This window comes from Urocampus carinirostris, chromosome 15 (assembly GCF_059441175.1).
Source record: "Urocampus carinirostris isolate Australia breed hairy pipefish chromosome 15, RoL_Ucar_1.0, whole genome shotgun sequence".
Taxonomy (NCBI): domain Eukaryota; kingdom Metazoa; phylum Chordata; class Actinopteri; order Syngnathiformes; family Syngnathidae; genus Urocampus; species Urocampus carinirostris.
In genome coordinates, this window is record NC_142363.1 from 26,438,909 (window position 1) to 26,453,116 (window position 14,208).

At 39.6% G+C, this 14,208-nt stretch overlaps 1 protein-coding gene and 1 non-coding gene across 3 annotated transcripts in view; one reads left to right on the plus strand and one right to left on the minus strand.

Moving 5' to 3' along the window:
- Positions 1 to 14,208, minus strand: part of rcan3 (regulator of calcineurin 3) — a 46,146-nt gene that overhangs the window by 20,814 nt on the left and 11,124 nt on the right. The window contains exon 1 of one of the 2 annotated variants that reach the window (XM_088354538.1): positions 11,753 to 11,993. The exons of the other annotated variant lie outside the window; for it this stretch is intronic. Within the exon in view, the coding sequence (XP_088210664.1) occupies positions 11,753 to 11,839 (87 nt within the window). The 5' untranslated portion in view covers positions 11,840 to 11,993. Of the gene's footprint in view, positions 1 to 11,752; positions 11,994 to 14,208 lie in introns of those variants that run through there. 2 annotated transcript variants of the gene reach the window in all.
- Positions 12,167 to 12,238, plus strand: trnad-guc (transfer RNA aspartic acid (anticodon GUC)). The gene has a single exon. It is a non-coding gene; the product is annotated as a tRNA-Asp (tRNA).

Consider the following 14,208-nt stretch of genomic DNA (forward strand, 5'->3'; position numbering starts at 1 on the left):
CTGTGTCCTGCCTATTAAGTTGGGCTTGCTAGAAGCATGGACTTACAACTACATTGAAATTTTCCAAAAGAAATCAATCAATACACGTAATGCTTTTTTGGTGAGTAAGCTTGACTTTAAGTGGATCATTTGTCAATGTACTGCAAGTCCTTCGTTGCTTCGGGGCATAAAAAATATCCCAGATGGAGAAACAAGCAATTATATTACAAAGAAGGGTATATAGGTGCAAAAAGTTAGAAAATAAAAGAGCTAACCCAACCATGATGATGGAATACTCACAGCCAGACTAAAATCGGATAATTGCCTGCCAGAAAACGCACCCATTGTTGACACGCACGCCCCGTTGAACGTCAATTGTGATGCTACAAACGCAGAGATGAATGGGCTGAGTGTTTTATTGTGGCGGGGTCGATCACCCGAGCGTCGAGCCGTATCGACATAGGCCGACGCTAACGCTCTCCTGGGGACTATCAGTCCAAAACGGGAAAATTGAAATCACATAACAGTGCACAGGGACACATTACTCCTATTCCCGACAATCTGGTCGTTGTGGGGTTTTTTTTTTGGTATCGTGAAAAATTTATTTTAGTGCCACAGCAGATACGTATTAAGTCAAGACTTCACACGTTCAGTGCCAGTGACGGCAGAACACGTCAACCCTCTATTTTTCATTTTGGTAGGCTTGCGATATATTTTACAACTAGCATTGGGAGAGCATCAGCGTCATTTTCTGGTATTCTCTGCCAATAAAATGCATAAGAATGAACACGCGTTATTGTTGTAGTTGTCATCGAATTTCCTTCACTTTTTGACAAGTTATGAAAATGACAAAACAACCCACAGGGTTCATGAACCTTAAAGGCCAGATTCGAACATTTTTTTCAGGACTTTCTAAGACAATTTTCCGATTTTCTCTGGTACCATAAAAAGACAAAAATCGGTTTGAATCATGTATTTTGCAGAGCCACAAATAAATCTTTGATTTACATATGCGATTCTTAATCTTGTATGTGCATTTATCATGAGTAAATCGTGAATATATTTGTTTTTGAGATAAATTCCCTCACCGTACAGGCCTTGCGTAAAACGTAATATGTAGCTTACATTTTCAGTTGCAGGAAGTTCTTACCATTACTATTTACCACCAGAAAAGGCTACCTTAATTTTTTGCATGGCCCAAAATAAATGTATAACTGATGCATAATCCTCGCACTAATACAGATTATATACAGTATAGGATTAGCATGTACCAGTCCTTTTGGGCAAGACCCAAAGGGGGCGATGACGCTTCATAGGGCAGTGCCAGACAAACTGATAGCAGCTGTTGTTGACCACACGGAAAGAACAAATTCAGTGGTAAAGCAAAGTCACCAGAGAGAAGTGTTGGTGCCATTTTTAGGTAAGCTTGTTGAGAAACATGACAACAATTTCAAGCATTTACAAGCACTTCACCCAAGATTCAAGCACCTTTGAATCCTTGAAAACACAGCATTAAAATCTTTTTCAAGGATTTCCCTGAAAAATAGCATCCATCCATCCATTATCTACACCGCGTATCCTCAGTAGTGTTGCGGGAGTGATGGAGCCCATCCCATCTATCTTTGGGCAGTGGGCAGGGGACACCCTGAACTGGTTGACAGCCAGTCTCAGGGCACACAGGGATAGGCAACTAACTCGCTCATTCACACCTAGGGACAATTTGGACCAGCCAATTAACCTGACATGCATGTTTTTGGATTGTGGGAGGAAACCGGAGTGCCTGGAGGAAACCCACGCAAGCACGGGGAGAACATGCAAACTCCACATAGAAAGGTTTGATCCCATGACCACAGAACTGTGCCGCACACGGGCTAACCACTGCGCTGCCGTGCTGCCAACCCCCCCTGAAAAATACATTGGGCTTTCTTGGTGGGGCCAAAGCAATTCTCCATCTCAAGAGACATACAGACATGGAATACGCACATTCTTATTGAAACACACTCTTAACCTATCGATCAATATATCAACTTAATCAACATTTTGTCATTCTGAGAGCGGCGTAATCCGATCCACCCACCTCAAACGTCGTCCTTTGTTTAGGGCGCTAACATTCATCCGACACCTGAGCCTCAAAATGTTTCTAAAGTTTCAACCGCTCCTGGCAAACCTGAGCTTTGACCGTCGGACCCCACCACGCGAGTTTCGTTTTCCTTAAAGCGCAGAACATGATCCGCTCGGACTTTCTGTCCGTCCCCCGGTCGGGATGTCTCCTGACGGGGGTGTTCACCTGCTGTTACCCTGGTATATTAACATTCTGCCTTAACTCATTTTTTTAATCAGTGGCCCGTCAATGTCCTTTGACTCAATGATATCGAAGGATGGAGGCTATTTAAGGACAGCAATCAATGGCTGCCGACATTGACGGTGACTTTGCGTCAACACCCCTGCTAGGGAACACGTCTTTAAAGAATATCCTCTAAGGGTGACACATCCAGAGGCCTCGTTGACTGTTTTTCCCCAGAAAGGTTGAACTAGCGTACAATATTGCTCCAATTTTCCTTCACCTGTAATGGCAAGCAATTACCTTCCATTCTATATTCTGTTTTTGCTGTTTGAGTGTCAGTGCAATCCAATTTTACCCTACATGCCTGCATGACAAAAATGAAAATTTTCCGTTACCAATGAAGAAAACAAGATCATTATTAAAGTGACAGTGTGTGTAATAATTCCCCATTCAAGGTTGTTGTAGCTTAGAATGGAGCTTAAACACTTCGCAAAATTCGGTAAAAAAAAGCCTCCAAGCATATTTTCATGCGTTTGCAATGGTGAATTTTAGCCAGTGTGACAACAAAAAAACAGAGCAAGCTAGATACACCCGGAGCGACTGAGAAAACCAACTAGCTGGTCGGAATTGGTGTAAGTGGACAACTTTAGTGGCTAGCAGGAGAAGCTACTAAGAAAACACAGTAAGAGATTGCAAGTGCAACATTTATTTACACAGAGAATCCAACAATAGTGGCTAGTGGCGAACAAAGGGACTAACATAAGTGGCTAAAGAAGGAAAAAGTTAAAAAAAAAGTGCCTGAATCAGGGTACCGGGCTGAAAAGAGCAAGTAGCTGGAGTTGGTCAGAGGTGGTGAGAGTGGCTACCTTAGCAGCTAACCGGGGAAGCTACAAAAATATCTAGTGGAAGTAAAAGTTGCCTGAATCAAGGTACTCGGCTGAATAGAGTCAAAAACTGTTTGTTCAGAACTGGTGAAAGTGGCTTACTTTAGTGACTAGCAGGAGAAGAAACAAAAAAGTAGGTATAAGATTGCAAAAGCCAAGCAGGATTTCTCAAGCGTTTGGACCCTGAGCCATAGCTTGCAGCCAAGTGGCCAACATGAGTGACTGGAAAAGAAAACAGTAGGAAAAAAAGTTGAAGATACTTTTCTCGCTCTCTTGCATGACCAGTTTTGTAAGGTTAGTGACACTGGAAGATGAAGCTGGAACAGCTAACAATATCAATAGCGGCGAGCCAAGTGGAAAACATGAGTGGCCGGAAAAGGAAAAATTATTAAAATAAGTCAAAGATGCCTTTGTCTTGGAACTCAGCAACGTTCTCTTGCATGACCAGCTTTGGATGCTGAGTGATATTGAAAGACCGATCAGGAGCACCCAACAAAAACAAAGAACCGCTGGAGTTGGTCAGAGATGAGGTATCTGGCTAAATTTAGCAGCAAGCTACTAAAATATTCCAAGAGTGAACCAGAATTTGTTACAGCAGGAAACAAAATAGTGGCTAGCCATAGCCTACAGGCAAGTGGTTAAAATGTATGGCTAGAGAACAAAACAGTGGGAAGTATTTTGGCAAAGGCTACATGATGGAACTTGGCATTCGTTGAGCGTTGGGCCCCTGAATCACATAACTCATAGAGCATTGAATAACAGAATTCGTACACCTTTTTAATGGCCAAATTCAAGCATTTTCTATAGGACTCTTAAATCCAATTTCCAATTTCTCCAGCACCATTAAAAGAAGAAATCCAGTGGTAATCATCCATTTTGCAGAGCCACAAATACATCTGTGATTGACACATGTCATTTTTAATTTTGTGTGCGCATTTATCAAGAGATAAGATTGTTAGATCTTAAGTAAATCACTTATATATTTGTTTTTTGAGGGAAATGGCTCTTCATTGGGTAAAAATTACATTGCAGCTCACATTTTCAGTTACAGGAAGTTCTACCTATTACAATTTACAACTGGTAAATGATAACGTTATTTTTTTCATGGCCTGTACTAAATGTCCATAATTTATACGTAATCCTTGCACTACTAACATTTCGTAGAATCATGTTTAGATGTACCATGCACCTGTCCAGTAGGGGGCGATGACGCTTAATAGAAAAATAAAAACGTGCCAGCTGCCAGTAATCATAAGGGAAGAACCGCAATGGCAAAGCAAACCCACCAAAGCACAGTGCCTGCATCATTTTCAAGCAGACTTGTTCAGAAACAGGGCAACAATTTCAAGCATTACACTTCACCCAAAACTCGAGCACTTTTCATTTCTTAAAAATACTACCTTAAAATTCAAGCATTTTCAAGGATTTTAAGACACTGTACGAACCCTGGAATAATAGGGGCTAGCGGCTTGCCATAGCTTGCAGCCAAGTGGATAACATGAGTGGCTGGAGAAGGAAACGAGCGTTGCACATAATTAAATTTCTGAACCCACAAGTTTTAAAAATGTTTTTTATGATATAGTACATGAGTTTTTGCTTATTTGATATCGATGACAATTCAATTCTATTTAAATCTCTAACGTTTTTATTTAAACAGATAAGGCTCACTATATAACACACTCTATGGCTTTTAAGTAGTTCACCAGCATCGCAATGGAATGATGTAACGCTTGACATTTTGTTTCTGACGTGGTCACAAATGAGACAGAGTGACACACGTAACATGCTTTAACATAAATAGAGCGTTTGTCCCCAAATGGATTATCACCTCGTCAAAATATTTGACTCCCCTACATCTAAAGACGGATAAAGAAAAAAAAGGAACACGTAGTTCTTCTCGCAAAAAAAAAAGCATTGAATCAGCGAGCATGTTAACGTCACGGTGTGGGTTATTCTTTTCAGTGTAACAGCTTATTATGGCGCATTCTCTGTAATCGCTTTAATTTAAAGCACTCAACAGATTGCCAAGGGCTCATAAAACGATTGTTGTGATGGAGCTCGCTTAATTGAAAGGAACACATTTGCGTGACAGGCCAGTGGCAAAGACGGCAATTAACAAGAGAAACAAGCATTTGGCACAGGATTTAATGACTTCATGGGAGAATAAGAGGGCAGGCGGTCCAATAAAGCAGCATTGGGAAAACTTACAAAGGCAAAAATGTTGAGGGTTTTATATGGTTGAAATACATTTATAAGTAATCAATTAGAGTAATCCCCTGTTTTCGTAGCTGTTACGTTTGCGAGAAGCTCCTGGCATAGTCAAAATTTTCGAAGTAGTAACATTTGACATCACTAACATATAATACATACGACCGTAACGAGATAATAACTATAGTTCTACAGATAAAAACCCGGACAACAGAATTGCAGTTGAATGAAAGTCAGACTGACAGACTGAATTGTCTTAATTGTCATTAAACAATAGTAAAAATGACAGGAGAGCTTCTCCTTTTGGTTTAAAAAAGCGATAGAGCAGCCAGCTAGCTGCACGCTAGCATCGGGGATACTTGGATTGAGCCAGGCTTCCGTGATATTTTAAATACAACGAATGTAGCGGTTTCCCACAAGAAGAGCTCCAGGTAATCTGTTACATGGGTAATGGATCTGGCATTACTGAGGTACAGACTTGGCAGGTGTGGCTTGTTAAATAGCCGCAGCAGTAGGTCTAGTTCCTTGCTTTTGCTTTAACTCCCGCCGCCGCCTTAGTCTCTTCCCGGACCCAATAACAATCGACGAGGCACCTGGTGGCGATCAGAATTTCTTTGCATTTTTAGATGAGGGGGTAGTGTAATGGAAGTCTGTCTTTACAGCCCATGATTTGACTTGATGAAATTCTTTTCTATGGCTGCTAAAAAAATAGTTGTTGCCATGCTTCGTAGTTTGTTTTTGGTGGAAACGTTGACCTGTGCGCTCACCCAGCTTTTTGAATAAGAGCATAGACTAGCCTATCACAGTAGTACACATAGACAGTCACACCTACACACACAACCCTCCGCGACCAGCCCCCATGATAGCATTTGCAGCGTGTTGTCTGCTGCAGAACACAATGAAAAAGCGAAGTATTTAAACCGTGATACAGCGAGGAATTACTGTATATCCAAATAACACAAAAGAGTTTAGGGCTAGGTCCACCACTGGTTACGTAATAACGAGCCAATCAAAAAGGCTACAGTTCGAACAGATAGGTCGGACCATCAAGGCAGAATTGACAAACTGGTTCAAAGTTTTGTTCCCATGATGGGCAAAAACAAAAGGTGCGTTTCTGCTACAGGGGTCAATGAGAGCGAGCATTGTCGTTTTTGTTTGAAACGAGGGAAAGTAGCTTCACAATGCGACATGTGGGAATGCCATCACGAAAACGGGAAACAACTTTTGATTGACAGTATCAATGGTTTTTCAATGAGCAAGCCGGGAATTGTTCTTTACAATCGAGGAACTTTAAATAAGGCACTAGTAAGAATAGTGAACGAGAGAATCTTATTTGGAACTTGTGTTTTATATTTTTCTTGTACTGCATGTTTGACTCCAGGTAGCGAGAGAGTTAAGTTTTCAAAAATTGGTTTTAAAAGAATGAGCAGTTTATTTTTATTTACAGAATATTCTGGGCACAAATGAGCTTCAGACAATGGCTGAAGAAATTCACAAAGGATCATTCTTTTACAAAAAGGGTAGGCTATTAGCTGATTGTAAATCTATTACAAAGTTAAGGATTATGGACTATTGTTTTAAATTGGGCCAGTCTCTAAGCACTACGTTGTAAATATTTTTGTCTATTTATTTGGATAATATCGTATCTTATTTTTCTTTTTAATGTCTTTATTACATGCTTACCCTGGTGTGCCACGTCCAATATCGTTGCCTATAATGTTTCACGATGACAATAAAGACAATTCTATTCTATTCTAAAAACCATAGCGATCCCATAGGTAAATAAAGCAATCGTCCTACAGACCACAGCTTGTTACCCTTTGGGGAAGTCTTGCTCACCACTAAGGGTCGCTAAATAAAACACACTGGGGCTTCAAATGGCCTAGATGACCACTCAACACATTAAACCACCTCAGTCCAGCTATTTATTTTAATAGATATTAATACAATAGAATAAAACAGAACAGAACTTATAGTCATTGCAACAAGCGGATTGCACGAAGTAAAAATTGCCATCCTGATGGTTCAAAAACACTTACAAGATACAATACCCCAGTTAAAATAATAAATTAAGGATAGTACTATAAAAATAAGTGATATTAAATAAAAATCTACACATAGAAAATTAAAAATTGTGTCATCCCTTGTCATTATTTTACATTTTGATCCAAGCATTTTACAGAATTGAGGGTGATAATTTCCTCATGTCAAGGTTTTGAGTTTTTCCTTGCCCTCATGTTTTAGATCGGGGAATGGTATAATAACAGTCTGTACAGCCCTTTGAGACTTCTTGTGATTAAGGGCTATACAAATAAACATGACTTGACTTGACTTGATTATTGGTCTAGGGTAGAAGCTGTTTTTCAATCTATTAGTTTTAGACTTGATCCCCCTGAATCGGGTTTCTAGAATGTTTGGTTATTTTTTTCCTATATTGTAGGATCAAGCACATCCCAGAATTCTCGTCAGTGTGTAATATCGAACAAAAAAATCAACATGATCAGACTGAATGTAATCTACCATTCAGCTGTGGCCTTCACCCAGAAACAGAAAACCGGGATTAACCGTGTTGAGGAAGTCAGCCCTTCTCCGTCTGCGCCTATCTGTCTCTCTTTCAGGGTCACAATGGCAAAGGGTGACCGATAAGAACAGGTTGACAGGACGCTTTGGAAAAAGAAGTCGCTGTCCACCCTGTCGGGTCAAGATCGATGAGATGAGATTGAAAACATTGAAGCCATGTAGAATCTTAAAGCTTGGTCAATGAAAACCTGGACAGAACATTTTTGGGTCATTAGAGTTCTTGGGGAACATTCCTTTCACGGTTGCAAGTTCTGAAAGCTGTTTCAAAAATAGTCTTCATTTTTTCTCTGAGATAATTGCATTTATTTGTCGCTCAGGTTTTGGAGACTACGGCTTTTGACAGGAGAGACAATTTAGGGAAAGTCTCTAAGCGCTACTTTGAAAATATTTTTGCCTTTTTATTCTTATATTCTTCTTTCTCTATTTGCTCTTTTTTGTTTATCCTGGAATTCAATGTCTAATCTTGTTGCAAACAATGTTCACTATGTGGTTAACAATGAGAATAAAGACGTTTCTATTCTATTCTATTCTAAAGTCCACTTACATCAGGATCAAGTAAAAGTCAACTTAATGTTTGTATAAGAACAAAGTTTATGTTAATTTAATCTTCACGTTACAAAGATTCTGTCCGACAATAATACACTTGCAGGTCCAATAAAAATGTTATCAATAATAGAATAAAATAGAATTGTCTTTATTGTCATTGATTACAACGTTGTTAAACATTGTGTGCAGCGATTAGGCATGGCACTTCAGGGATTAACATGTAATATAGACTGCTTCCTGGTAGCATAGAAATCATCACATCTTTGCGGACGAAAATACGGAGAGCATGCGATGAAAAGAAAGTGAGGTTTAGGATTTAATTCATATTTAGAGGGACAGCTTTCAAATTGCTAAATATGCTACGGTGTTTGTGTCCTTGAGCACTTCCGCGCAAGCGAGATGTGATGACAATCAAACAAGAGACCCTTAAAAGTCAGGAGAGTCATAAAAGTCGCATTTAGTTTGAAATGTAAACGATCTCACAAAAACATCGAATTTCTCCTAAAAAACGAAATTGAGCATTAAGCTCCGCAGTGTGAACGGCAGCCTCATCATGTCCTCAGCTACGCCTGCCACTTTACATGAGACACAGTGCGCACTGCACGATAGAATTTGAAGAAAATTAGAGTTTTATCTTCACCTTATGGTCGTGAAAATAAGGTATATATTTTCTCACACTTTCATTTAGAAATAGCAGCAAGCAATACATTAGAGATACACAATAGCTCATTTTTTCTAACCAATACTCCCCTTTGAGACCAATCCCTGTTCTTAAACTGCATGTACACTCCCATTAAAAAAGAAATTAAAATATATTGCTAATGCTGTTATCTACTGATTAAAAATTCAGTGACGCATTATTTTAGCGTGGCAAAAAAAAAAAAGAAAATTAGCTTGTCACTAATCTTGTTGAAGGCCTGATAAATGCTCCTTATTACATTTTTTTGAATTGTAATTTAATAGATTTATAAACTAGGGATTCCAGATAACTGTTATTTCATATCGATACCATAAACTGATGAAATCTTGCTTCTGGAGAATAAGACTTTTTTTTAAAACTGCATACTGTATTTACACACACACAGACAAAAACAGAGGAGACTAAGCTGGACTTTACCAATCAATAGACCAATACTTATTTTGTATGTCAGTAATAACTATGACAAGATATTGTTATGAGCACCATAACATGAACATATAGATAACATGGAAATTGCATATGGGTGTGTCCATTATGTGAAACTCGTCACTTCTAATCATTATACAAGTGCTCTATTAGTTAAAATTATACATACTTTGGCTAAGAAAAATATATTACTCATTCTTATCAAGTGGCATTCTGTTAGTTATATGCATTAGTAGCTATAATTAATCAAAATAAATTCACAAATGATAATCTATAGAGGTGAAACGATATTGAGTTAATATATCGTTTTGCCAATTACGGCCGTGGAGGTCACTTATAAATGTTGCACAGTAAATGACCCAAAAAATGAATAAAAATTTAAAGCTCTATCACTTTTTAAATTTTCCGATCCAGTAGGTATCTAAAAATCAATTTGAAATAAATAACTATTGGTGATCATTGCGTTTTCTTTCAAAATTCTAAGGTGATGAGGATGGAGTCAGGTATCACACTCAGTTATCTACTATTCACCTATGCGGTTTCCCTGATTAGTTGAGTCAGCTAGATCGAAAATAAATACATATATACAATAGCCAAAGTCTTATAAAGACTCACACTGAAGAGCAAAACTGCATAGAAAAAACAAAAAAGGTGCAATGCTATGATAAATGGATTAGGATCAGATACGCTAAGCTCCTTGGAAAAAAAGAAAAACTTTTTTTTTTAATTAAACAAAACAAAAAAAAACATTGGTGATTGTTATGATAAATGTACTGATATGTTGGACCTCAATTTAAGGAGTTGTATGGGATTTACACATTGCCGCCATCTCCTGGCTAGTGTCATCATTGCAGCCTCTGTCAAGCTCCTAATGTTGCACGTGTGAGTATGTGTCAAGTTATGTTTATTTGTATAGCCCTTTATCACAAAAAGTCTGAAAGGGTTACATAGACAACCATTACTGCATCCTCTTATCTGTAACCTACATCGGGGCAAGGCAAAACTCAAAAACCTCAGCTTGAAGGAATTAAAATAGACTTGAAAAGGGGTTGGAAAAATGGATTGGTCTCTCATTGCTTAGATCCTACCTCTCAGATAGGACACATTGTGCTAGATATAAGGCAAAATGACCTCTGCGCCTTTTAGTTTTACCTGTGGCGTTCAACAAGGCTCAGTACTTGGTCCCCTCCTTTTCAGTATCGACATACTTCTGCTACATTCTGTCTCACATGGTTAAGGTTCTTACTCTTCTTTTTTCATCTTTCTTTGGGTTTGGGTTGACGTTTGAACTCGACTTGAAGCAGGCCTTTTTTTACTTTTGGCGTGTTAATGCTACACTAACAAATAGAAACAAATAAAACCCTGAAGGGATGAGCATGGCGTCACTCTCCAGCACTCTCCCTATTCCTTCTACCTTTTGTGTTCTGCCTTGAACAGCGTTGCGTAAGTAAGATAAAAACATTTAGGTGCAGTGGAAAATACAGTATAACAGCTCTTAGAACTAAATTGGACATTGTTAACATATACTTAATAGAGAACATTTAACTTTTTTTAGGAAAACGCCTCAAATGAAGGAATTCCACCTTTAGGGCTGGTATTAGTATTTACCCATTCAAAACTGAAGATCTAATAGAACATTTGCAAAAATGATACTCAAAAGTAACCCAAACAAAATAGAATAATAAAAACGGTCCATACAACCTATACAATGACGGTGTACTGCACTGCATCACACCGTGTTTTATTACCTAACTAGCAGCGATAAAATTTTGGTGTATTTCTAAATATGTACAACCACACACAAGAAACGATAGATCTATGTCGTCATTATTTTCACATAGATTGTACAGGTGTACTGTACTTTATGTTGTAAGCGACTATTGGCTCAACTGCAATGCTGAGAGGTTCAAATAAGGGGGGAGAGACAATGAAAATTCATTTAAAAGCCCCCTCCTTTAACGCATGCATGCTTCACGCATGGTCCCCCTCATCTCATTCATGCAGGTTGCGCAATCCCTTGCCTGCTGCAACGTTAATTAGCGCCTCGTTAACGCCATCTAACCACGCGTTAGCGCATGCTTGCGCCCATTGATAAAAAAAAGCGCGCTCTGCATTGCGCGCACGCGCACCTACTCGCTCGCGTACCTGCATTTTCTGTGACGTAAACACCTCGACGTCCACTTCGCAGGCGATAATGGTGACCATCTCCAGTTTCATATTTATCGACGGCATTTTGGTTTTCCCGCAAGAAGTCGCTCGACGCGCGCTCCTCGGTCGTCTGATGAAAAGTCCGCGAGGTCGACTGAGAGCGCGTGCACGTGTGCGTGCGTGAACGTGGAGAAGAGGTGCTGAGTGATGCTGCAGCGCAGGCCCCGCCCCCTACATTGATGTCATCAGCGCGCACACGTTTACGCTTCCAATCAAGCGAGACGCGCGAGGGGGACGATGCGCAAGGAACACTTTTTTCTTCGTCCATTCCGCCTAAAACTAAGAACACACATGCAGCCGCGATCCATCACGCCTAGCCCGGTAGGCAGAGCGATTATTAGGAAACATCAGTCCTCGTTAGTATAGTGGACAGTATCTCCGCCTGTCACGCGGAAGACCGGGGTTCGATTCCCCGACGGGGAGTTCTTTTGAGAAGGAAATTAAATGTTTTTGAGATGAAGTGTTTGAGGAGTATGTTGGAGGTGACAAGATTGGATAGATTGAGAAATTAAATTGTGAGAGACAGTACTGGAGTAGTAGTGGAACTGAGCAAGTGTGTGGATAAGAGAGTTTGGAGAGGATGGATGAGGAGCGAATGTTGAAGAGGATCTACAAAGCAGAAGTAAATGGAAAGAGACCAAGAGGAAGGTCGCGATTTAAGTGGATGGATGGTGTTATGAGCGCACTGCAGGAAAGAGGCCTAAATATAGTGGCAGCTAGAGCTCTTGTTGGTGATAGGAATGAGTGGAGAGGTGTTGTAAAAGGATAGTGGGATATTTGGCCGCGTTCTAAGGGATGGGCAGGGCACCTGTATGATGCAGCAGGGGTAAATCAGTGAAAGCTGTCAGGCCCTGCTGTTGAACAGAAGAGTGTGTTGTGTCACCCTGACTCAAGTGACATGGCCGCTTTCTTGTGTCTCGTTTCACCTGGAGGGACGAAGGCATGACCAACTTAGGTGCCAAGGTGCCTAACCTTTTTGGGTGTTTGGGAATTTGGGTTCGTCACGGTCCAAAAATGTTTGTGTGTGTTATTTTGCTAATTTTTTCCTCTTTTATATTTTCTTTGTATTTGTATGTGTTCGTCTTGCTGTCGGTCACCCCTCTTGAGGGATATGACCAAGTTTGATAGATAGTTAGATGGTTTATTTTGTTTATTTTGGTTTTGACCTTTGCTTTTGGTTTGAATAAGCCAGTGAGGTGTCTTGGGGGCCTGCAATGCTTTCTCTGCTGGCCTGAGAAAATCTGAATCATGTGATTTTATTTATATTTTGTCCATGAATACTTATAAATAACCTCAAATTGTCGGTCAGCTTCCTGGTTGTGTTGCCTGCAGATGTGCGTTTTTTTATTCAAGCATTTAACCAATCACATTTCAGCCATTAGTTGTTGCTAGGCACAGAAATCTAACCTGACACTTTCAAAAAAAATCCTGAAAGCTCTGATGAATAATATTAGTCATTGAGAAGCAGTGGGTTCAGCCCAATCAGATTCCAAGTTGGTGTCTGAATGCCTGCTAGCTGGTGGTGAGGAACATCACCGGTTTCAAAAACTATGATTGGCTTAGGGGCGCCAATAGTCAGTCAACAAGTAAACAATAAAGTTTTGTTGATTTAATGGCAAAAGGTTGTGCTACACAGAAGCGAGCAAGCCTTTCACAAATGGGAAAAGTTTTTGTCCGCCACCTTTAGCCTCGAGGTAAAATCTTAAGCTTCTGGACGCAACTGTACGCTGTAGTGCACATGTGTCAAATTCATGGCAGGTGGACAATATGTGGCCCACCACATCATTTTTATGTGGCCCGTGACAGCTTAAAATGTCTAAAAACAAATCTTTTACATGTTTGCCACATGACCTGTTGAGTACGATACCTACAAGGTGATGCATCAGCGAAATTACGCCAGTCTTCCCAATATCAATTCCATAGAGAGGAATTGAGAAATATCCCAAAAATGTCCAAAAGGTTTTTGTTATTTTGTTATGCTACACTTTTTCAACCCAACTGTAAAGTTTGTGAAGTGAAAAAGTTATTTTACATCGAGGAGTAGTTAATTTATTTCAAATACTATTCAATTCGATTTAGTTAAATTTATAAGACATTACACTAATGTGGCCCTGAGGGAAATTGAGTTTGACACCTGTGGTATAGTACCGCCGCAAACAAATGTAACAAGCACAAGAAAGAAGAATACAAACTACTGAGACTCAAAGGGAACAAATCATTTTACCTCTCATTTTTTTGCCCATCCTTTTTAAAGTTTTTGGGTACCTGTAGCAGCAAGATGACGGACAATGATGTTGGTTTCCTTTAAAGAATGAGGGTTTTGTTGCCACTAGAAGGCTCTAAATAATACACACTGTCCCTTTAGAGTCCATAGTAAATGAAAAACTTTCTAT